Source organism: Dryas octopetala, chromosome 6 (assembly GCF_963921425.1).
Source record: "Dryas octopetala chromosome 6, drDryOcto1.1, whole genome shotgun sequence".
In the NCBI taxonomy this organism is placed as follows: Eukaryota; Viridiplantae; Streptophyta; class Magnoliopsida; order Rosales; family Rosaceae; genus Dryas; species Dryas octopetala.
Window position 1 is genome coordinate 9,441,710 of NC_141371.1, and position 23,392 is coordinate 9,465,101.

The window sequence follows — 23,392 nt, forward strand, 5'->3', positions numbered from 1 at the left end:
ATATGTAGAAGCTCACATCTCGATCGTGTTTCTAAGTTTTCAATGATCCGAACCGTTCATTTTTTAGTTTTTCACTCGAAGATCATCCCTGCAAAAAATTAGTTCAATTGGAAATGTAGAAATTAGATAATGGTGGTCCAACTTATGAACGATCGTGATTTTTCTAATGATAATCGAATGGGTAGATGAGTTCTGATTTTGCTGATTTTTTGTAAGGATGATCTTTGACTATGAATATAGAAAATGAACGGCTCAGATTGTTGAAATCACGTTGTGGTCTTCACAATTATGAAAACAATAAGGTTTCAACGAGAAAGTTATTAGAATTATATTCTTCAACTCTTCAAGTGTATTTATATGTAAAAGTGACGTAACGATGATCGAATTAATGAATGATCATGGTTTTTTTAATGATAATCGAATGAGTCAATGAATTCCGATTTGGCCGATTTTTTGTAAGGATATCTTTGACTATCAACATATAAAATGAACGGTTCAAATTATTAAATTAATGAACAATCATGGTTTAATAACTTTAATTATAGTTGTATTATAAAAGTTGTATATATACATATACATTTATGTTTTATTATAGTTGTAAATTTGTAATGTTGTATATAATTTTCAAAGTTTATTATTTATGGTATTACATAGTATAGTTTACACTTTACACTATTACTATTTACTAATATTATAGAATTATATAATAACTTAATAAGCATATTAATAATTTATTAGAGTAAACAAACGAAAAACCTATTAAATATGTTATGATTCACAAATTAGACAAATAAACTAGTCAGCTCAGTTGGTTGAGAGTTGAAATTTGTTCTATGAGGTCTCAAGTTCAATTCATAACATAGCCAAAATCCTATATTTTTTTTTATTGAAGATATTAAACGGGCTTTGGGCTTCGGGCCGGGCTTTGGGCGGGCCGTGGGCTTCAAGGGGATGGCCCAAGCCCAACCCAAGAAATTTTCGGGCCGGGCCGGGCCGGCCCAAATGTCGGGCCAAATCGGGCTTCGGGCCCAATGGGCCGGGCGGGCTTCGGGTGGGCTTCGGGCCTTGGGCTATTTGGTGAGCCCTAGGCTAAAAGCCTACAATGAAAAAAATATCAATCAATTTCACTTGGAAATGTTGGTTTTATTGTTTAAGTAAAATTATATTTAAATGTGTCGTTTTAGTTCACATTATGTCGGTATAACATGTTTAATAGTTGTAAATTCATTCTAATTCAATAACAATATCAAATGTGTCAATTGTCAAAGGATTGTTACTTACTCCATAGTTATAATCATTTTATACTGTACATGGGAGTCCATCTAAACCTATATGAGTTTTTTTTTAAGTGCTTGGAGACTTGGAGTTTGAAAAAAGGGGGCAATGCATAAAAAACTGTTGGACGTTGGTTCTCTGTAAATTGGACGATAAGTTTTAGGCTTTGGATTGTTGCCACCTGCAGATAGAATAAAATAAAATATCTTACCAAAAAATAAAAAAATAAAAAAGTTGAAGAGGAGCGTGAGGCGGCTGAGAGAGACTCTTCGGTGGGGCGTGTCCCAATGCGGCAGCTCTCACATGAGGTGAGACCTACATGGTTCACATGAGGTGGGACCCACAATCATATAGGTCCCACCTCATGTGAGAGCTGCCGCATTGGAGCACGCCCCATACAAGATTTAGTCTGAGGCTGAGGGTGACCTCAGGACCCTCTCCATATTCACGTGACCCGATCCAACCGAGTGCCGTTTCGTCCGGATCATAAAACACCTAACCCACCCACCCACATGATGCCACAAACGTTAATCATATGGCTCAAACGACAACAAGTGCCCGGTGAGCTTGGATGCACCTGATTATCGACCTCTTACGATACGCCACGTCGGATGTACTTGTCAACTTCGAGATGGCGAAGGTCTACCGTGCAACCGACCACGTACTGTTACGATTCTATTAATTTTTTTTCTTTTTTGAGGTTTGGGGGGACTTTTCGCAGTTGTTTCGGTAACTTTTGCACTCCACAAGATTGGAGCTGGAATTACAGTAAATTACAAGGATACCCCACCCCATGTACTCTGTCACGTCTGTGTCTGCTTTCCCAACTATAATTCTGACAACAGCCCACGTACAATGCTTATCTGCTTGCTTAAGCTTGATATTAAATTATTGAGCTAAAAGTGAACAGTAAAAAGAGGCCTTTTACCAAAACTTAAAGAACAAGAAAAGGAACGGGTCAAAAAAAAAAAAAAAAAAGGAAGCGGCCAAAAAACAAAAAAAGGAACAAGAAAAGGAGACTAAAGGAGGCATCACAGGTATAAAGTTCAAAATCATTGCAACTTTTTGATTTTATTTTGGGTTAAAAATAAAAATGATCTACGAATTTTATATTGATTCTCAATTTAGTTCACTAACTATAAAAAATGTTAATTTGGTCTGCGAATTTTTCAAATTGTACCAAAACGTACAAACGTTAACTTTCATCTTAAATTAACGGAATTAGTTATATGAACATGTGATGAACAAACTAATATATCCCTAAAAATGTGGTCACTTGTTGTGTATATGATCAATTTTCGTTAAATTTTACAATAGAAGTTAACATTTATACTGTTTTAGTACAACTTGAAAAGTTTGTGAACCAAATTGACACTTTTTATAGTTAATGAACCAAATTAAGATGCACTGTAAAGTTTATGAACTATTTTTATATTTAACCATTTTCTTTTTCTTTCATGGCTAAAGCTTTTAAAAAAGATCAAATTGTTTATGTAGTGGGGGTTACATTTCGGAACTTGTAATCTTTACTCTTTATTTTTTGGGTGTGGACCAAAAAGATCGAGTAGGTCGAACTTCTAGTGTTTAGTTCCTCACAATTTGAGGGACAACAAAAATTTTCACATTTCAGTCATGAGTTTTGGTGGATGATAATGTAAATTTTTGATACAACTGCATTGAGGTGAACTGCCAATCAGTGCAATAGCTGAAGGAAGGTCTAAGAAAATTACTTAAGTCCTAAGTTATCTCAAGATTATTTCCGATCAAATATAATGAACGTATATTTTTTAATTAATTGTTGATATTGCAATATTTTCCTTGATTTTCTCCTTTATTGTTTTTCTTGTACTGCAAGAACTTTAGACTATTTAAATCCATACATTATAAACATTATATTCAATTTATGCTATAAGTTTTACAGGCCTTTGAACAAAAAAATAAAGCATCAAGAATTTGCCGCATATTGCGAGTGAGTTTGCTTTATTCTTTGTTTATGGTGTTGGTTTGTGGCATGTCCTGTTATTGTGTGCAAGACAAGGGCAGAGTTTATATTTGCCCAAATCGAGCTTGATTCTCACCTTTTTTTTTTTTTCATTGGCCAAAAAAAAAAACCGCATCCCAAAACCAAAAGCAGCATCTGAGAGTCTTCCCCTTATACTCTGCCACAGAAAGAAACAATGAGAATTCAGAAACCCATGGCTTTCTCCACCTCCCTCCTCCTCTCTCTCACCACTCTCCTCTCTCTCTTCCTCCTATCCCTCTCTTCCAAAGTCACCATCCCTCTCTCCCCATTGCCCAAACCCTCAGCCTCACCATCTTCAGATCCATTCCAGACCCTCAACCTCCTGGCCTCTGCCTCCATCTCCAGAGCCCACCACCTCAAACGCCCCAAACCCACCAACTCCACCCTCACAAAAGTCCCTCTCTTCCCTCGCAGCTATGGCGGCTACTCCATCCCTCTCAGCTTCGGCACACCCCCACAAACCTCACCCTTTGTAATGGACACTGGCAGCAGCCTGGTTTGGTTCCCCTGCACCTCACGCTACCTCTGCTCCAGGTGCACCTTCGCAGACGTCGACCCAACAAAAATCCCAACCTTCATTCCCAAGCAATCGTCCTCTTCCAAAATCATCGGCTGCCAAAACCCCAAATGTGACTGGATTTTCGGCCCCAAAGTCAAATCCCAATGCTCAAAGCCCACTCAGGGTTGCCCCACTTACATAATCCAGTACGGCTCGGGCTCCACAGCCGGGATTTTACTCTCCGAGACTCTGGATTTTCCCGAGAAAACTGTCCCGAATTTTCTCGTCGGCTGCTCTTTTCTCTCGATCCGACAACCCGCCGGAATCGCCGGGTTCGGACGCGGACCCCAATCGCTGCCTGCCCAAATGGGTCTCAGCAAATTCTCTTACTGCTTAGTCTCGCACCGTTTCGACGACGCCCCAGTAAGCAGCGACCTCGTTCTGTACAGCGGGTCGGGCTCGAACCAGACCGAACCGAAAGGTCTGAGCTTGAGCTACACTCAATTCCAAACGAACCCAGGTGCTCCAGGCTCTGCGTTCCGCGAGTACTATTACTTAAAACTCCGGAAAGTCATCGTCGGAAAAAAGAGCGTGAAAATTCCTTACAAATTTCTAGTCCCCGGAGCTGACGGCAATGGCGGGACGATAGTGGACTCGGGCTCGACCCTCACATTCATGGAGAAGCCGGTTTTCGATGCTGTGGCGGAGGAGTTCGCGACCCAGATGGCCAATTTGACGAGAGCCAAGGACTTGGAGGACAGGACCGGGTTGCGACCCTGCTTCGATATTTCGAAAGAGAAGTCCGTGAATTTTCCGGAATTGGTTTTTCACTTCAAAGGTGGTGCGAGAATGGCGTTGCCGGTGACCAATTATTTTTCGCTGGTCACCAGCTCCGGCATTGTTTGCTTGACCATTGTGACCGATGGGGCGGTCGGACCGGGAGTGGCGGGCGGGCCGGCCATCATTTTGGGCAATTATCAGCAGCAGAATTTTTACGTGGAGTATGATTTGAAGCGTGAGCGGTTCGGGTTTCGGAAACAGAGTTGTAAATGAGCCCGGCCCACATTGCGGTTCTTTTATTAGAGAAAATAATCATTGAGAGGTGTTGGACGGATGCTGGAAAAATAATGGGTTAATAATGGGTGTTTTGGTTGCTGACTTGCTACTGCTGTGACTTGAATTGATGGCAAGAAGAATTAATATTATATAGATATAAGTAAAGTACAACACTTATGTTCTTTAAATTATTGATAATTTCTCACAAAAAGTAGATAATTTCCTTTTTATTTTTTCAAATTAATGCATGAATGATTTGAATATCTTTACACACTTTTGCAAGATGCATAAAGTTGTATTTGTATTATCAAAACCACGTTTCTACTTATCACATTTGTAATTTTCTTTTTCGGAGCGTGAATGATATATTTGTGCTATTATTCGCGCTCCTACATACTACACTTAGGTAAAGGTGCATGCAAAAACGTACTGAATTATTGTTAATAAAATTTTAAGACTATATCTTTAAAGAAAATATACAAAATAATATATTATTAACTATGGATTGAATTTTTTAAGAGGTTTTGAACATGAAAAGCATAGGAGTACTACTTACTAATTTAAAAAGTAAAAAAATATACTCATTATATGTATTTTTTTTCTTTGCATGATGGAAACACAGATATGCCCATTGTGGGTTTTGATTGAGATAGTGATTGTTAGGGATTCCACTTTCCCTTCTCCTAACTTCTTTGTGGTTTTGCCTTAACCTCCTTTGGTCTTTGGTCTTTGGTCCAACGATGCAATTCTATAATGCAATTCAACAATCTATTCACCTTTTTCAATCTATTTTCTTTGTAGGGTAATTTAATTTATCATCGGAATCGATCATTTTTTAGATCATTCTATAAAGATTATTTTTATAAAAATCAACCATATCAAAAATTATTTGATTATGTAATTTTGATAAAATAAACAGACGATTTTGATAACAGTTTGATTCACCATTTGTTTATTTGATGACGATTACATGATTAAAAAATTTTTGATTTAGTTAATTTTTGTACAGAGATGATCTTAAAAAAATGATTTAAAAAATAAACGATTCTGATTAAAAAAATACATTACGAAATAAGAATAATAATAAAAAAAATTCGGTAGAGAAAGTGAATAGCATTTCTCTTCGCATATTCATGCAACTCAATCTACTCGCACGGCTATTAAATTTCTTACCAATATATATATATATATATATATATGTGGGTGTTAAACGGCTAGCTAACGTTCGAAATTTATTATATTATTGACTTTTGCAATGAATAGTACCTCATCTTGGTGGGCGCATAGGGTCGTTGTTTAATTCACATGATTATTTCAAATTTAAAGTTTTTGGGCTGCAACCCCCAATTTCAAGTATAGAAGAGCATAATTAGCTAGATCGACAAGTGGATTGGCTCATTGGCACATGTTTGGTAGTTCCCTGGATCACCGGCAAATGCAACTTCTTTCCAAACTCAACAGTTGGCAATCTGCCTGGTAATGAATGAAAGTGTGAGAGTTTTACATATGACATATGAGCACCGTCCAACACATTTGTGAAATTCACATGCAACTAAAACATTATGAGTACATCATTATTAACATGTTAGCTGCACTGGTTTGAGATCAGCTAGACACTTCAAAATGCAATTACTTTGTGCCTTGAAAATGACTGCTAATATAATTTTCCTCAGTAGCCATTTGATGATATTAGGTTCCCAAGAAAAGCAGGCGAGGGTGGAAGCCCATACATACTGTTTTGCAACTTTTACTAGGCTCTGAGCCTCTTACTTTGAGTAACTCAACAAAGAAGATACTTAATTTGATACCTAGCTAGGACCACTTCAGTAGCTAGGTATATATAGGAGTATAGGACACAAAACTCTGAGATATGAGGAGGTCATAGCCATATATTTCTCATCCTTTGTGCCAAGTGCTAACTCTAGCCATACAACTTTTACTGTCTTACAATTATATACGGTTACATGCCCATATAGGCATATAGTAAACGTCACATTGTATGTGCAATTCCAAAAATAGAGAGAATTATTGTACAAACAAGATTCTTTTCTTGTTTTTGCTTGACTTTAATATAAGTACGTTATGTATCTAATATTTAAATGTATGGAGAAAAAAAAAAATAAATGAATTTGTACCACTTTTTAAATGTGAGTGAAGAGTTACATAAACTCTTAGATTATATTCGACTGTTAAAATCAAAACAAGCAAAACTAAGAGAAATAAAAAATCAGAATTGTTACTATACATAGTGATGCAACACCACAAAGGAAATGGTCCTAAAGCCCGTATGAAAATTTAGGGAAAGGTCCTACACTCCTCCTACTTCTACTATAATACAAAAATTAAGGAAGAGAAATGGTCTCATATATCTCTACAAAATTACCAAAATGAAAGTCAGAGTGCTGTAATAAGAATACAAAAACTTTGGTTATTTCAATATATATGTCCCGGACCCGGAGGATAAGTGACAATATTAAATGGAGTTTGGAAGGCATGCATGTGAATGAATAAGTACAAAAGAAATGAGTCATACCAGCACATGGATTATTGGATTGGAATTGGCAACTCAAAGGCTAGCTTTTGATTGCTTTTGGAATATATCTTTACTCACCAGTCACCACCCATTATTATCCAATGAGAAAAGTGTGTGGGGACTTACTGTGCTTAGGTTCTCAGTGGTGGTTTTCACTTTTTTTCTATATTCAGCAGCCAAATCGTCCTTTTATTACTGCTCCTTGCATTCGACAACTACAGCACAAGGACCTCCATAATTAGACTTTTCTAACTTCGAAAATTGGAATGTTTTGGTTTAAGCGTTGAAATCTTCTTCACAATTTAACCTAGATAAATTTTTTTACTTTTGACTCTCTTAATGTACAAGAGAACAACCTAGGGATTGTCCCTGCTTCTTGTCGATGATGTATAAGAAAACAATGTAGGCATGGTCCCTTTGCAAATTTGTCACATCATGAAGTTGCATATAGATACAAATTTATAGGCTCATCTTTCCAAACCTAGTTGGGAAATGGGATGGGTTCAAGTGGTCGTGCGATGGTGGACATTTAAATACTGCCAACTGCACAACTTAATTAATTATACAAAATCAATCTTTAGGCAAGCTAGTAAATGGTTTTAATTGCAGTATTATTGGTTACTCATTTGGATTGGTTCACATACAAATTGCTGACAATGAAATGACGAATGAGCAACCTCACTTGCTGGAAGCTGGTCATGTATATATATATATGATATGATACCAGCACTCACTAGCAAGTGGCAATCTCACATGAACTTGTTCCCAATTAGGCCTAATTAATAATTATAGTCCATGAAAGAAGGTAATCAGGAGGACCTTGAAGAATGGAGTAAGGTTGGAGTAAGCTTTACACTGAAATATTGTTATAATGATGATGATGATGAAGAAGAAGGATAGCTTACACTGAAATGTTAAAATGATGATGAAGAAGAAGAAGAAGAAAGAAGGATGATGAGCAATGCTACCTTTACTTCATCAAAGCTTACTTGTGTGATTAAGGCCTTGTTCTACGCTCTTCAACCCCCAGTACCTTCATTTGTACCAAGTGAAAGTTATAAATTTAGATTTTGTTTTAGATTAGACAAAATTTGGGTTGGTCCGGACTCAAAATTAAGGTCCAATCCCAAAGTGGACCTGCTCCAGCTCAAAATCAAAGTCCAAGCCCAGCCCAGGGATTAAAAAGGTTGGGTTGGTTACTTACTAGCAGAATATGGGTCAGGTTGCGGTTCACTGGATCAGGCTGAAGCCCATAAGGATCATGGGTTGCGAACTTTTTGATGGCCAAGAACACAGTGTGCACAAAGATCACAGTTTTCCGCTATGAAATTCAGGGTCTAATAGAAATTCTTAAGCCTACGTAATCAATCTCCATCTATTAACCAAAGGATGAGGTCCTTAAAATGTAGCCACTCAACCTTCTCTTTGTCGAAAAAAAATTCTGAATTCAAATATCTAAACGACCATTGGTTAATTACAAAAGAAAAAAACCCTCCAATATTAATTGCATGACATGGATGTAATAAAAGTGACAGACATTTTTTTAGTAGGGTTGATTGAAATTAATATCGATCATAGTGGGCAATAAGTTTGTATCCCATCAAGGCATAAAGTCTTTCAATTTTCCAGGAGGCCAAAACCAATCGTCATTGCATTTGTGGGTTACAAACGTCGATGTTGGAGAAAGGTCACGTGTAATGGCATGCACTTTATAGAAAGTTGGATGGGCTTGTCAACCATCAAATTATGAAGATAATACTACTTGTCAACCATCATGCATGTAGTATAAAAACCTATCATTTAAGAAATGCCAATTATATTCATGTTTCATTGAATAATTTTAATAACTAGTTTAGAAATTAAGATCGATATAGTAATTAAAAATATTTTGCTTTCATAACTTTCATTCTATCCATTAATGATGGATTCATGAATTTTATCTCAGGGATCATAGTGTAAAACCCGACGGGAGGCAGCAGGTCGCAGACGGGTGGGGCGGCTGCATATAGGATTGGGTAAGGGAATAGGGTTTGAGAAAATGTGAATTGAAAATAAATAGTGAACACCCATCGGGTTACTGTTTGTTTCTTTACTCAATTATTATTATTTTTTAATTACTGGTTCTAAAACGACGTTATTTTGGGTCAAGCTTAAAAAAAAAAAAAAAGAAGTGAAGAACACCTCACAATTATTCAGACATTTTGTCTAACAAATTGTGAGCGTACTTGCAAGTGGTCATTTCGGGGAGTCAACCTGGCAAGTTTGGCAAGGCTTTTCCGGCGGGTAGGTGGTCAGGCGACCACCCTTGTCCCTTGGTGGATCCATCCCTGCTATCCACTTTAATTTTCTAAATAGGGTTGGTGTTTAGGGTAGATAAAGTAGACAACCGCCTTATATTCTAAGTACTAGCCTTTTGGAAAGCGCTCTACACGTGTCAATTGACATTTTTACTGTATTTTTTCTTTTTGTATTTTGTTCTTAGTTTTATAATTTCCCATCACTCTTCACGTTTTAAGGTGGTGGACCCTTCCCTTAACTAATATTAAATTCCGTATACCTTATAATTAATGAATTTGTATGTACTTATTGAAAAACCCTATTTTTATGGTTTGTCTTGGATGTCCGAATCTTGGGACCAAGCTTACTTGTAATTACTATTAAAATTATATTACATTTAGAAAAAAATTTAGGTCATTTTACTTTTGATCCTTATAGTTTGGGCAAAGTTTCATTTTGATTTATGTAGTTTCAATTGTTATGATTTTTGTTATTTAATTTACAAATCGTTACAATTCAAGGACACGTTAGTATTTTCGCTCATCAAATCATTAAATATGTTCTGTTTTTGGTTGTTTACTTTACATATCGTTAGCAATTCAATGACTAATTTAACGAATTAATGGACAAAAATGCTAACGTGTTTTTGAATTGTCACGATTTGTAAACTACAATACCAAAATCGGAACAATTAAAACTATAAGGACCAAAGTGAAATCCAACCCAAATTAGAGGGACTAAAAGTGATATTTAGCCTTTTTCTATTTGCTTACATACACAATTGGTCAAGTATTACATTTTAGTCCTTGTAAGTCCTGAACTTTCAAATTTGGTACTTAATTCCGTACCTTTTTTTCTTAGCAATTTATTCGGTGCGTTGCGTCGGCAACACGTAGTCTTGAATTGTTGGAGCGAAAAGTTGAAAAGGCCGAGGGAAGGTTGACAGTTGGTTGGCAAAAAAATCAACCTGCAAATCCACCAAACAGCCAAACCAACAAGAACGAACAACGCAGTACCAAATGCACCACTGCTTCAACCCACGACAGAGCTCAATCCTCCGCTTCTGATCGCTCAAACAGTGACTCAGTGACTCAGTGAGTCTCTCCTCCACCATGTGGCGTCTTTGGCGCTCCATCGACCGCTTCTCTCTCCAGTACTTCAAGTAAGTTTGCGCTCCATCAATTACGCTTTTACATAATTTATTACACTAATTCCTCATTTGAATTTCGATTGTAAGTAAATTTGAGTCACAGAAATACTCTAATTTGGCCTCGTTGAATATTTGAATCAAATTTTACTGAATTAATTACTGGTACCTTTTCTATGGCATTTTCCTCAATTTCCCTTAAATATGTTTTTTTGGATTATTTGCTATGTATTTGCTCCGCTTGGTGTTAAGAAAATGAGTTTTGGAAAGGGGAAATGGAGGACGTGAATAACAAGGTGGGCAATGGAGTAATTGTAAATTTGTAATTTAGTGTAGATTTGAGGATATAGAGGGTGGTGGATGAATTTTCAATAAACCTCTGCTAACCGATTTCGAAACCCGATTTCTGTGAAATGTGGAGGTAATGTCTGCATTTTATCTAATAAGAATGAAGTTTTCTCCTAGGAGTATAGTATCTTATTTTTTTCTGTGCATTAACCAAGTGGTATAGTGTAGCTTGTACTTCTGGAAGAAAATGAGGAACAAGTAGAAAGCTATGCGAGAGAGAATTAGAGTTATGCAGAGGATGCATGCACAATTTCCTTTGATTTTCATCCTCATCATTCATTATTTATTAATACTTCTTTTGGTCTTGTTGTGGATATAGATACATAATCAATGAACTGCGGCAGATCAAAGTTGTGGATAAGTATAACAAGGTGAATTTTCTATAATTCCATTTAATTAGTTATATAATCATCAACTTTTTCGTTTTCCCTTTTACTCATCTATCTCTCTTTCCCCCTGCCGTCTCTCTACCAGGAATTAGTCGTAGATTTACTACAGTCCATAGTGGAGCTAGTTACATATGGTGATAGACAAGATCCATTGATTTTCGAGTATGAACTGTTCATGGTAAAGCTTCTCTATGGGTATGGTTTTCATTTTCTTGTTTGTATTCTGATTGTTTTTTGTAATATATATGCAGATGTTTTATGGAATACCAAGTTTTAGCAGAATTTGTTCGTGTGCTAAAGATCAGTAGAAATTCAAGAATTGAGGCACCGTTGCTTCAGTATCTGAGTATAATGATTCAAAACATGAACAGTGAACATTCAATTTGTAAGCCGCTAAATGCAATTGGTTTTACAATTATTCCTTCAATGTTTAGGTCCAATTTGTAAGCTGCTAAATTCTTATTTTACATGAAAAAAGTCCCAAATTTGTCTTTTCCATTTTTTTTACCTCTTTCATCAAATGTCATTTTTGCTTTTTCTAATTGCTTGTTCTTATTAGTGATGCGTTGATGGTTTTTCTGATGCAGACTATTGTCTTAGCAATGACTATATCAACAGCATTATAGGACATAAGTTTGATTTTGAAGGAGGAGATCTAGCCTTATATTATGTATCCTTTTTGAGGTCTCTCTCTCTCTCTCTCTTTCTTGTATGTGTGTATATATATATATATTGCGTTGATTACAATGAATTCAATACGATCAATAATAATGAGGGGCATTGCACATTGTTGTCATGCAAGGAGAAATGACTATGTGTGTGTGCGCGCGTGCATGCGTGTGAGACATAACATTTTTAACTCTTGTTTGCTAAAATAATTGAATGTGTGTGTGACATACATTTTAAACTCATATTTGCTAAAATACTTCAACTAGTTTGAGTGTTTAACTTCTGATGCAGTTTAAGCTTGATTTTGTCATTACCTGTAAAGTTCATTCTTTTCTGATATCCTCCTGTTTCTCTCTAATCAGAGCAGTGAGCAATAAATTAAACAAAGACACACTTTGCCTTCTTCTGAAGGTTCATGGGGTGAGTTGAAATTTATTTTGCAAGATTTTTAAGGTACCATTTATGATTTACGTGTTATATTCAGTTCTGTTTGAAATGTCAGTCTTAACCTTTTCCTGCATGTCAATGGTAATGGATATGAAAAAGTTACCTAAAAGGAGTAAAATCCCATGATTTAAGAAGGTAAAGTCTTAGGTTTCTTGGTGCCCACTGGGTTGAGCCTGTTAGACCTGAACATGGAGCTGTATAATATTTCATGTGTTCCACATTCTCTTGTTTTTGTTTCCCAAGTGGTTTCAGGCTAGGCCATCAAGGCTTGTTCCAATCATTGATATCATTTCTCATTGTCTTGTGTGGAGGCCTGAATGCCATTCATCTGTAGGAGGCACATTTTGTGTTCTTTTCATCATCTAGGCTTGAGTAGTTTTTTTTTTTCTTTATGATGTTTTCATAAGGGGTAGAAGCACTAATGAGTTACAGGACATTGCAGTCTGTATTTCAATATTTGATAAACAGGTCAAGGTTGCTCACAATTTTTAGGTTGCATTTACTTATCTTAAGTGTGAGGTTAAATTGTTTATCGTATTTGGTAAGTATGACAACTTTACTTAGTGTATATGTCTGAGTTGCATGGCCTTAAATAAATTTTTAGTTCAGCTTTTTCTGTCAATTGCAGGATACTGTAGACTCATTTCCTCTATATAATGAGGCTCTCAAATTTTCCTGCCATCGGGAAAAGATGATTCAGACAGCCATCCGTGCGTTAACTCTCAGTATATATAGTGGTATGGTGGTACTGTCTTTGTTTCTAATCTACTAATAGAAGAGATGAATGAAATATTGGATTGCAAGTACATTTTTGGTTAGTTTGAAACAGTATCTTTTCGGTTGTGCAGTTAGTGATGATATGGTTTATCAATATATAACAACTCCTCCAGTCTCAAAGTATTTCTCAGACTTGGTTTCAAGCTTAAGAGAGCAATTCTTTCATCTAGATGCCCTTGTCCATGCTACAGAGTATTTTTATTTTTATACTATTATTTTTTTTTAAATTCAGATTGTGATATGTATACGTAAGGCTGAACTGTTAAATATTCCTGCAGTGAGATGGGTACACATCAAAAGAGAAAAGAACTACTTTTGGAAGCTGATAAGATTGTCGATGATCTGTATTACTTTAAGGACATGCTCGGTGCTGGCGAGCCCCGTTTGAGTAGAGTAGTTATTGAGAATCTTCTCAGAATGTTAGTCTTTCCTATATTACTCCCATTACTGCAGCTAAGGCAGTGTAATGTGAGATGTTCTTCCTCTTATCTGTTTCCGTTGCATTCTTATCTACTTCATGAGTAACAATAATACTGTTTGTTGGTAGATGTCTTTTTGGAAAATTTGGAATTGAGTATGTGAACTTTAAATGTTTGGATTGTATGGTATTGTAGTTTTTTTATTAGGAACAGTGCAATATGATTGATTTTCATCATGTATGATTGGTAATACAGCCATGTTTTGGTTTGATTTTCATCATGTATTATTGGTAATACAGCTGTGTTTTGGTTTGGCATTTAAAACGTCGATTATTTTTGACTGCCTTTTTCTAGGTTTTGGTAACTGCTTTTCACAAATTGAAAATTGAAACCAAATTTACTAAATTTTTTTGTTTGCAATATGATAATAAAAATCATAATGGTAAAAACCACTTAACAAATGAAGAAAAGTAAAATCACAAAAAATAAAGGGATCAAGCCAGTGCTAAGTCAATCGTGTGAGCTGCATTAAATGTACATACAATTCATGATGGTATACTTTTCCTATTTGCTGTATTCATTCAGCATTTCATTTATGCTCCAGGGCTCAAGTATATCTGCAGTCACAACTTTCTATACTGTTTCTCGTCTTCTTCAAGTCATTGGTGGGAAAAGCATGTTCAACTCTGTGGCTGGAGTTATTTTATATCCTTATATGACCTCAAGTGTGAGATGTGCTATTGAAGGGGACTCAACTGAGAACATTAGTCATGCTACATCAATATTCAACCAATTGAGTGAAATGGGAAAAGTAGTCTCTTCTGGTCCTGAGACTGAAGGAGTGGAAAACATTAGCCCCCCTAGAGATACTGTCTCTATCAAAAGGTTGTAACATTTATCTTCAGTTCTTATAACCTCTTCTCAAAATAAAAAGAAAAAGAAAAAGAAGAGACCAAAAGTTGCTTTCTCAAACTTTATTTTTGGCAGGCTTTTGTTGTGTTTTCAATTGTTTTTAGCTCATGCAACTGTATCTTACTATTAGGAATATAAATTTATTTGGATTTTTTCACATCTCAATAAAGTACTTTACAAGTTAATTATTGTTCTCTTTTATCATAGTGATCAGAATTTCCACATACATTTTTACTTATTATGAAACTTTTTCCTGGTGCAGGAGTGGATTACTAGCACTTATTTTCTCTGAAAATCATAGCCTATTGCTAGCATCACTGTTTTTATTGTTTATTTTAGCAGAAGCAAAAGGTACTATTAACAGCACGCTGTTGTACAGATTTTATAAGTAACTTCTTTTTTGAGCAGAAGTTAGAAGTTCAATGTATGCTTGATGGTTTTTATTTTATTTTTCTATGCCTGAGTGTTGTTCACATCTTTGATTTGTCATTGAATTGATGCAGATCTTCATCCTTTGCTTGATCAAATGATTGGACTAAGTGGGATGCAAGACATGACTGTGAGTATAAAATTTCTTTTTCTTTAATTTACAATCTTATATTTCCTGTCCAGGTTTCCCAACTGCCAAATAATCATTGCAGGTGGTAATAAGTGCGTAGTTCTGACTAATAAAAATAAGTTACTATATGTCTTATGTTTTTTTTCTTCTGTGTGTCTCATAACCATGCTTCAGTTGTTTGTGTCATTACATCAAGCGGTTTCTCTGTTTAATTTAGTACCATCAATAGTATAATGCTTATAAGGTCATTTAGATGATGTTATTTTTTGTATCCTTATGTGCTTTAAATACTAATAACATTATGAAGAGAGTCTAACTCTTCATCTTTTTCCCTTCTTGAGGGTACATGAAAAATATACTTTTGATGTAGGATGACGGAACATTTATGTTTAAATCTGTGCCCTTAGGCTAGATTTCTTATTTGCTATGAATTATGTATTTCCTATTGCATTTGAAGGCCATTACTTGACATTTCCTTCTTTATTCTGTTAAATTTCTGCTTGGAAAACCTTCTCTCGTATTTATTGCATATATTACTTGGATGCCTTTTTTCTGAATGTTTTGGATTTGCTAGTCTTGTATATGCGTTTGAATATCATAATACTTCCTTCTACCGTTTTGAAAATATTCGGAGTTATAGCTTATTGACAAATTTTCATTTTATATATTGACAGGAAGTGGATGGAAAGATCGGAAATATCCTTGTGATATATATGGATCAGGTATAGGACTTTTTGATAATTCTTGTGTAATTGTTGTTTAGTTAAATAATATATCTCCATTTATTTCAGTAATTTTGGGTCAGAAAAATTTAACTATTTAAACTGACCCTATGCATCCTAATTCAGGGTGGCTTTCAGTGTCATGATGAACTGAATTTTCATTTTACAGATTTTAAATGCATTATTGAAGGTTTTAGCAAGTCAACCACCTTTCTCTATACTAATACAATGGCATACAGGGTGGTTCTTGCGGAAGCTATTGATTTTTCACGGAAAAGGGCTTGGTGATCATAACTTCCAGCTATTCAATGTAAGTATTCAACTGATTTGTTAGAAGTCCTTTATATTAAAATATATGTTTATCTCTTATTGAATTGCATAATGGAATGGAAGTATACTGGCATCAGAAATTGCATACCACTAATCAGATAGTGATTCTTGTTTGCTTATTGTATGTTTTTTTTTTGCCTCCCTACCTGAGTTTGAGCTTGAGCTTTCTCTAATCAGAGGAAAATAATGAAGGATATGTGTAAAAATCCTTGAGAGGGATTAGTAGTAGATCACCTTCCTGGGCCTAGCTTTGGTAGGATCACACTGAAGTGGGATTTTATATATTGGTTCCAATGTAGAAAGTTTGATAGATGGGAAAAATTGCGTTATGGCTGAATAATTCTGTTGGTTTAACATTCATAGTCGTTGTAGAGAATAATAAGAAGACATATGATGAGGAATAGGATTCTGATGTAGCTAATAAATCTAAAGAGAGTTTGAAGAACATTCTCTGACCATTCTGAGGCAAGAGTGAAAAGCAAGCTCTTTGTTTGAAGTGCACATTTTCTTTCTGTACGATCTATTCTTTAGTGTGATTACATTGTATATCTGTCTCTTACTTTCTAAAGTTTTATATTTTCTAGTTTATGTGAACAGACCTCATACCAGCAGTCCTGTGAATGCCTTCAGAAAGAACTTGATGGATGCTGGTTTGATCATATCCCTGAGGCTTTAAGAAATGAATGGGCAAGCTGTAAAGCAGGTACTTTTCTTGGGAAAGGCTATTCGGTTCATGTTATGTGTTGAATGTGCATTTTTTAGAGGTGGTAGTTTGGTATCAATGTTTCCAAAAGTTTAAGTTGTTACATGTAGACCAACAACTATTTTATATCTTAACACTCTCCATAACATGTGGGTCTTCACATGGAATCTAATATAAATTGTGAGGTTGCAATTGAAAGGATTCGAATTCAAGATCTCATGGTCTCATATCATAATACATCATGTTAAGTTTTGTTCTTTTATCATTGGTCTCAAAAGTTCAAGTTGTTAGGATGGGGGCCAATTATTATTTTATATTCTAGCATTGGAAACTGCTTCTTCCCAGGAAATTAAAAAAAGGCATGATTTATTCGATATGCAATATGGGAAAAACTTACTAAATTCACTTAATCCATTTTGATGTTGCATACAGCTCTCAAGGAATCATCCCAATGTAAAGATCCTTTTTTTGTCCTAGAGCTTGATGTTAGCCAACAAACTACTGATGGTAAATTTTATTTTGTATTCATCGATAGTGTTTTCTTAAGGATTTTTATTTTCCTGTTGTGATACTTCAGAAAAGTATTATCTTGCATGTTATAGTAATAAATATTATATGCATATTGCAGGTGATGCAACTTCATACTCTTCTTGGAAAAGGATGGTTGACACTGTGAAGGTAATCCTCATTGTGAAATCTTTGTCTAGATTCAACTTTTTTTTTTTTGGTAGAGAGGATGCATTGCTGGCCATAGGTTATAAGCTATTGAATACTGAGATTAGTTTCAGTTGCCAACATCAAAGTGTGATGTACAAATCAAATCTTGCCAAAATGAAATGTTACATCAGTGGAGTGTTGGTGCCCATAATGGTGTCCAACATGCGTTGCTGGTCTTAGGTTTTAAGCTACTGAATGCATTAGTATCATCTTCCAACATCAGAATATGGTGTCCAAATCAACTCTTTCCAATGGCCAAGAAAATAAATTTTTTTTTTGCCAGAATGAAATGTTATGTTGTTGGAGGTTTGGTGGTACTCATGACCATGTGAAACATGTAGAAAATGGAGTGCCATTAGGAGTAGATAACTTGAAAGTTTTTATTGCTGCTCCATAAATTGAATGGATGGAAGTTACATGTCTCTCTCATTGCTTTTTATGATTGGCACCTAGATATCTCATTTTTTCTTCACGTGTCCAGTAGATTTGAGAGAGATCAGTATAATAGTTAAATACATTACGTGTCCAAGCATGCATTGTGTTTCCATTCCTGCTCATACCACTTACAGATATGTTAAAGTTATGGCTAGACTGTCTTATGAGTCATATGTTCCTTGTACTCCATTTTCTACATCTTAATCTAGACTTATCCTGCATCAAAGCATCTATTGTCTTAAGCATTTGCTTGTAGTTTTTATGTGGATTTTTCATTGAACTTCTCTCTGGTATATTTTTAGGTTTTCATTCTCCATCTCCAGCTTAAATCATCTATTTTCAAAGGAGAATTGCTTGAAGAGCCCATGCTGAACATGAGCAGTTCAGTTGCCGATTCTGGTAAAACCCATGCTTCGGATGTTGCATCTGCAAGCTTCGGGTCAGAGGTTTCTTTAGGTGGGTATTATTCCTGTAAAAGTTGAATATTATCCAGGATCTCTCTCTCTCTCTCTCTCTCTCTCTCTCACACTCACTCACTTTCTAAAATTTTTGCAGCATCTGGTATCCCTTGCAGAATTGCATTTTCCAATGCCGGAATCAGAGATATCTACCTAATACCGGTGGTGAGGAAAACATCTGGAAAAGTGCTTCTTGCAGAGAAGCATCCTTTCCGTAGTCGACGAGGAGTTGTACTTGCGATTGCACCATTGGCTGGGTTGAGTGTAAGTCTAAAAATTGGTATATTTTTGTTTTTAGGCCTGGTGAAGTTTCGGTATATCAAAATTGAGTTCCACCCAGAACTTGATTTTAGTATGACATATCAATGAAATTTAGTAATGAAGTGGCTGGCAATCTAGCAATCTGACATTTTAGAATTGGTGACATGTAGCATTCTTGTCTATTTTGAAAAATTCAATTTAAGTTAGAAGTGATATAGTAGAATGATTAGCCTGTGTCTGTAAACTTTTTTTTATCACCCCTTGAAGGGGGGAAAAAAGAAAGGAAAAAGAAAGGAAAAAGAAATGATAGTAATGCTGCTCACGAACTGTCACAGGAGCTTTGAAATTCTTTTGATTCTTGTAGATCTGCTTTTCCTTCTGCTCCTTGTTTTATGTATATATGGTTGATTTTGTTTCTCATATTAAACAGCCAAAGGTAGATGAGAACCATCCGACATGGTTGCATCTTCAGATTAGAGAATTTGAACCAAAATTCCAGACAAACAAAGTTAGAGGCTATCATTCAGTGATGTCCAATCATGTGGCTGCTGATGGGAGATGGACACTTGGTTTTCCAAATGCAAAAGCATGTGAGGCTGCTCGATTGTCGATACTTGAGGAAACTAGGAAACAGAGATCCTCTGTTGAGAGTGTACTCGCTCCTCTACTGCACTATAATTGTCTTGGAAATTTATCAGAGAGCCAAGATGAGTGAAGCTTTTATTGAGGGGTTGAAACTTTTAAGTTGTCCTGCTAACAATTTCAGTTTTCTTGTAATTGTTATCCTCTCTTCTTTTCCTCTTAAATTTTGTTTCTGTAACACACAAGGTTGATTTCCACAATAATACTGGGGTAGAAATGTTTCATATTGGATTTATGGACTCAAATAGAATACGTACAAATACGGAAATTCAGTTTGTTGGATGGAATTTCAACTCAAAGTTGTCAAGATTATAATATCCAAGATGATTAAGGAATAAATCTTCATTCTTCCATGATAATATAGCACAATGATGAACTTTAAATATGGAACCGATAGTTTTTTTTTTTTTATCATCAATATTCTTGCCACGTACATCTTTTCTGATTGATGCTGATTTGATGGACCATCATTTCAGCACAAATTGTAAATTGTATTTGATTTGTAATTGATTGGAAATATAATCATCTGCCTAATTTGGTGGTGTCACCTCTCATTTCGAGGATCTTGTACTCTATCTATAGGGACATTGTATACGTACACTTGTTGTACATGAGAATTTGTCCTCGAAGTGACACCGGCCCATTACTAGAGCCCAGAGGCCTGGTAACAAAAATGCACTTGAAGATGCCCAGATCAACCCAATTAGGTGATGAGGGATTTAATTCATTGAATCTAGTTTTGACATTACTGGGATCTGGGGATTTTTAATTCAGCTGGGTTTTGATTGTATACTCCTACGGCTCTGCACAAGTAATCCTGCTGATCGATCATGTCCAAATGGAATAAGTGCTTGTTACTGCACTATTGAAATGGAAAGGCTTAGGCAAAGCAGCTTGAAATAATTGGTCTAGTCGGTTGCAGATTAGATGATCATAGATATCAGAGCAAAAACCAATATGTACATAATATTTGCAGCAATGAAATGCAGCAAAAGCTGTACTTAGTGATCAGAACTGGACTGCCCACCACTTATCTGATGCAATGTTTTTGAAGTACTGCAGGAATTGAAGCTCGTGCCTGCTTTGAATGCATGCTGTATTATGTAGTACATACTTCAGTGCGGTCCTGGCTCTTTCAAAGTAACAACTCAGCAACCAGGCCAGCTCAGGAGTGAGAAGTACGTACAAGCTTATATAGCAGCTAGCTGCATATTCATTAAAGCATGCACGAGACTCTTCACTATAGCCTTGCAGCTTGGTGCAGAAGATAGATATATCATATATATCAACTCATCAGTTGAAGTAACCATATATATCTATCTGATCGATATATATCTCCTTTATATTCTCATGAATATATTGACCAAAAAAAAAAAATTTCTCATGAATATATATATGAATCATATGATGGTGGATGCCGCCTTTTAAGTCTAAAATGAATTGAACTTAAATACTATTTAAAATAAGTAGTTTAATTAATTAGCTTTAGCATTTTAGATACCAAGCATATATAAATTAATTAATAAAAGTAATGAAAACTTTTGGGAAAAGGAGTGTGTGGTACGTAATTCCATCACCTTTACATTAACAAGGCTGTCATGTCAAAATTAGAGCAACTTTTTCTCTCAAATTCTAACCTTTAAAGTCTGGCCGGCCACCCTTGTTGCCATACATATATAGATATATATTAATCTCTCTCTCTCTCTCTCTCTCTCTCTCTCTCTCTCGTTTAAGATATTGCTTTTCACCCACATGGCCACGTATAGGACCAAAGATGCTTATTTGAAGAGCTTAAAAGCATAAAATGAGCGACCCTTTTGAGTAGATAATGCCATATTTTACTTTTAATATGGCTTTATGAGAGAGTGCTTTACTTTAAGCAAAAGAGAGAGAGGGCTAGCTAGAAAAATTAAAAACCAATTAAATATTACAACTCTAATGCATTGTCTTCCCATAACATGAGATATTAAAGGACTTGATAGTGAAAGAAGCCCTAACTTTGATCACTTTGAGTACACAAATCTCATGTCCATACACAGATTAACAAGAAAGTAACAGTTAATAGTTATATATATATGGATGGTTTTTCTTTAGACCAAGTTAACCGTTATTGGTGTGTGAGAGAGAAAAAAGAGAAAGAGAAAAGAAAGAGAATAGAGAGAGAATGGGTTAGGGTGTATTCTAAGTAATTGTAAATATTCGTCTCATTTTCAAACGCTCCTTTTCTTGCAATATTGGTGAGAGTAGTGCTTTGTGTTCAAATTATTTGGTGGCTTTCTAAGTCTTTTTAGGCCAACAAAGATATATAGAAGAAGCTTTTTTGACTGGGGAATGAGAGCTACAATGCTCTCCCGACCCAGAAAGAATAAACAGGTGCGGGGTTTTGGTTTATATGTGCTTGTATAAGCACTGTAATTGGGTCCCACTCTCATATCGTGCAGACCCCATTCTTCATTTAATTAAAACTTTTATACATGAAATTTTCTAACAAAAAATATAAGGTATATAATAATTTTGAGAAAATTACAAATGTGGTCCACTTATTTTATATCTAGTTCAATTTTGGTTCACGATCTTTTTTAAGTTCAATTTTGGTCAACTTATTTTATATTTAGTTCAATTTTGATCCACAATCTTTTTTAAATTATGATTTTAAATCATTTTGGTTGTATTTTCTTCAATTATAATTGAAATATAAGTTATATTTTATTATTTTTTAGTCATAGGAACCAATTTGGAGTATTATAATTAAAGAGAATTGAAGTTTGAAAATTTTGAAAATTTTTTAAGAAAAATTTGTAGTTTCGGATACCGTACTTTGGAGACAATTATCTTAAGTTTTAAAACTCTGATTTGAATGATCTTTATATGATTGCAAAGAGGAGATGCATAGCTTTAAAACAAGTATATGTTTGCTGAATTTGGCTGAGATTTGATAGGGTAAAAGGCGAGACAAATTTGAGAAAATAAATCTGGACCTTTATTGAATAAGTTAAACAATTAGTGGACCAAAACAGAACTTAAAAAAGATCGTGGACCAAAATTAAATTAGGTATAAAATACGTAGACTAAATCTGTAATTTCTTCTAATAATTTTTTAACTACATGAATCTGAACCACGCATTCAGTTAATTGTCAATTTAATTAATATATAATCAAGATTCACATTTAATGTTTTTCAGTTCTTCATGACTCATAATAATAAAAAAATCCCTGCATGGTTATTAATTTGGATACCAAGTTGGAACACAATTCAAAATTTGAAAAAAACAAAAAAAAAATCTTAAATTTATTGAATGGGTGTTTTTACCTCCATTAAAAAAATTAGTTTAAGAACTTAATTTATATACAAAATAAAAGTTTGAACACTCAATTTATTAATTCTTAAACTCAAATAAAAGTTTCCAATATCATCACTAGTTTTCTCCAATGATGATTAATTGTTAAATTGTTATCTATCTCTTTCATTCTTTGGATTTCTATAACATATATGTTTCATAAAACTAGCAAAGCACTATATAGTAAAATTTATTCAGCAAACATTGATATGCATATATATCAATTAGCCGCGGGGGAAGAGAAAAGGCATGGATTTATAATTAAACTCCAGTAAAAGTAGTAGATGATTGAGGAATGAAAGGGTCGGGAGATCTCTAGTTTGTTGTGTAAAGATCTGCATTTATTTTTATCTTTAATGCTCAATTCCATGTATTTTATATTAATTATTAGCTTAACATGCACCTAGCTAGCTAATTAAGTTGCTAAGTTGGTGAGTAGTGTTTTAGCTCTCCTTT

The 23,392-nt window shown here is 35.0% G+C and overlaps 2 protein-coding genes across 6 annotated transcripts; both read left to right on the forward strand.

Annotated features, from left to right (window-relative positions):
- Nucleotides 1–3,363: 3,363 nt before the first annotated feature.
- On the forward strand, nucleotides 3,364–5,126 carry LOC147282155 (putative aspartyl protease At4g16563). Its single transcript, XM_086247588.1, has one exon. It carries the CDS (start codon nucleotides 3,453–3,455, stop codon nucleotides 4,848–4,850), a length of 1,398 nt encoding a protein of 465 aa, XP_086103714.1. The 5' UTR covers nucleotides 3,364–3,452; the 3' UTR covers nucleotides 4,851–5,126.
- A 5,476-nt stretch (nucleotides 5,127–10,602) lies between these two features.
- On the forward strand, nucleotides 10,603–19,873 carry LOC147282156 (protein TRANSPARENT TESTA 9-like). 5 transcript variants are annotated; one of them, XM_086247959.1, is made up of 21 exons: nucleotides 10,610–10,825; nucleotides 11,147–11,231; nucleotides 11,478–11,529; nucleotides 11,633–11,709; nucleotides 11,799–11,932; nucleotides 12,135–12,231; nucleotides 12,579–12,636; nucleotides 13,292–13,400; nucleotides 13,512–13,632; nucleotides 13,719–13,908; nucleotides 14,464–14,744; nucleotides 15,034–15,122; nucleotides 15,275–15,330; nucleotides 16,005–16,052; nucleotides 16,222–16,362; nucleotides 16,980–17,085; nucleotides 17,518–17,592; nucleotides 17,714–17,763; nucleotides 18,540–18,693; nucleotides 18,793–18,959; nucleotides 19,387–19,873. In XM_086247959.1, the coding sequence occupies exons 2-21, from the start codon at nucleotides 11,224–11,226 to the stop codon at nucleotides 19,669–19,671; spliced, it is 2,298 nt and encodes a 765-aa protein (XP_086104085.1). In that variant the 5' UTR covers nucleotides 10,610–10,825; nucleotides 11,147–11,223; the 3' UTR covers nucleotides 19,672–19,873. The 5 variants fall into 5 exon arrangements, with proteins under 5 accessions (XP_086104084.1, XP_086104085.1, XP_086104086.1 ...); XM_086247958.1 differs by lacking the exon at nucleotides 11,147–11,231 and having other exon boundaries at nucleotides 10,603–10,825; XM_086247960.1 differs by lacking the exon at nucleotides 11,147–11,231 and having other exon boundaries at nucleotides 11,478–11,514; nucleotides 11,632–11,709.
- The last annotated feature ends 3,519 nt before the right edge of the window (nucleotides 19,874–23,392 follow it).

What these genes read in the sequence shown, in the direction of transcription:
- LOC147282155 (XM_086247588.1), top strand. Translation starts at nt 3,453, where the DNA reads ATGAGAATTCAGAAACCCATGGCTTTCTCCACCTCCCTCCTCCTCTCT.
- LOC147282156 (XM_086247958.1), top strand. Translation starts at nt 10,776, where the DNA reads ATGTGGCGTCTTTGGCGCTCCATCGACCGCTTCTCTCTCCAGTACTTC. An exon ending in GAACAGTGAACATTCAATTT is followed by an intron (nt 11,933 to 12,134) that starts GTAAGCCGCTAA and finishes TTTCTGATGCAG; the next exon opens with ACTATTGTCTTAGCAATGAC. An exon ending in CACCATTGGCTGGGTTGAGT is followed by an intron (nt 18,960 to 19,386) that starts GTAAGTCTAAAA and finishes CATATTAAACAG; the next exon opens with CCAAAGGTAGATGAGAACCA.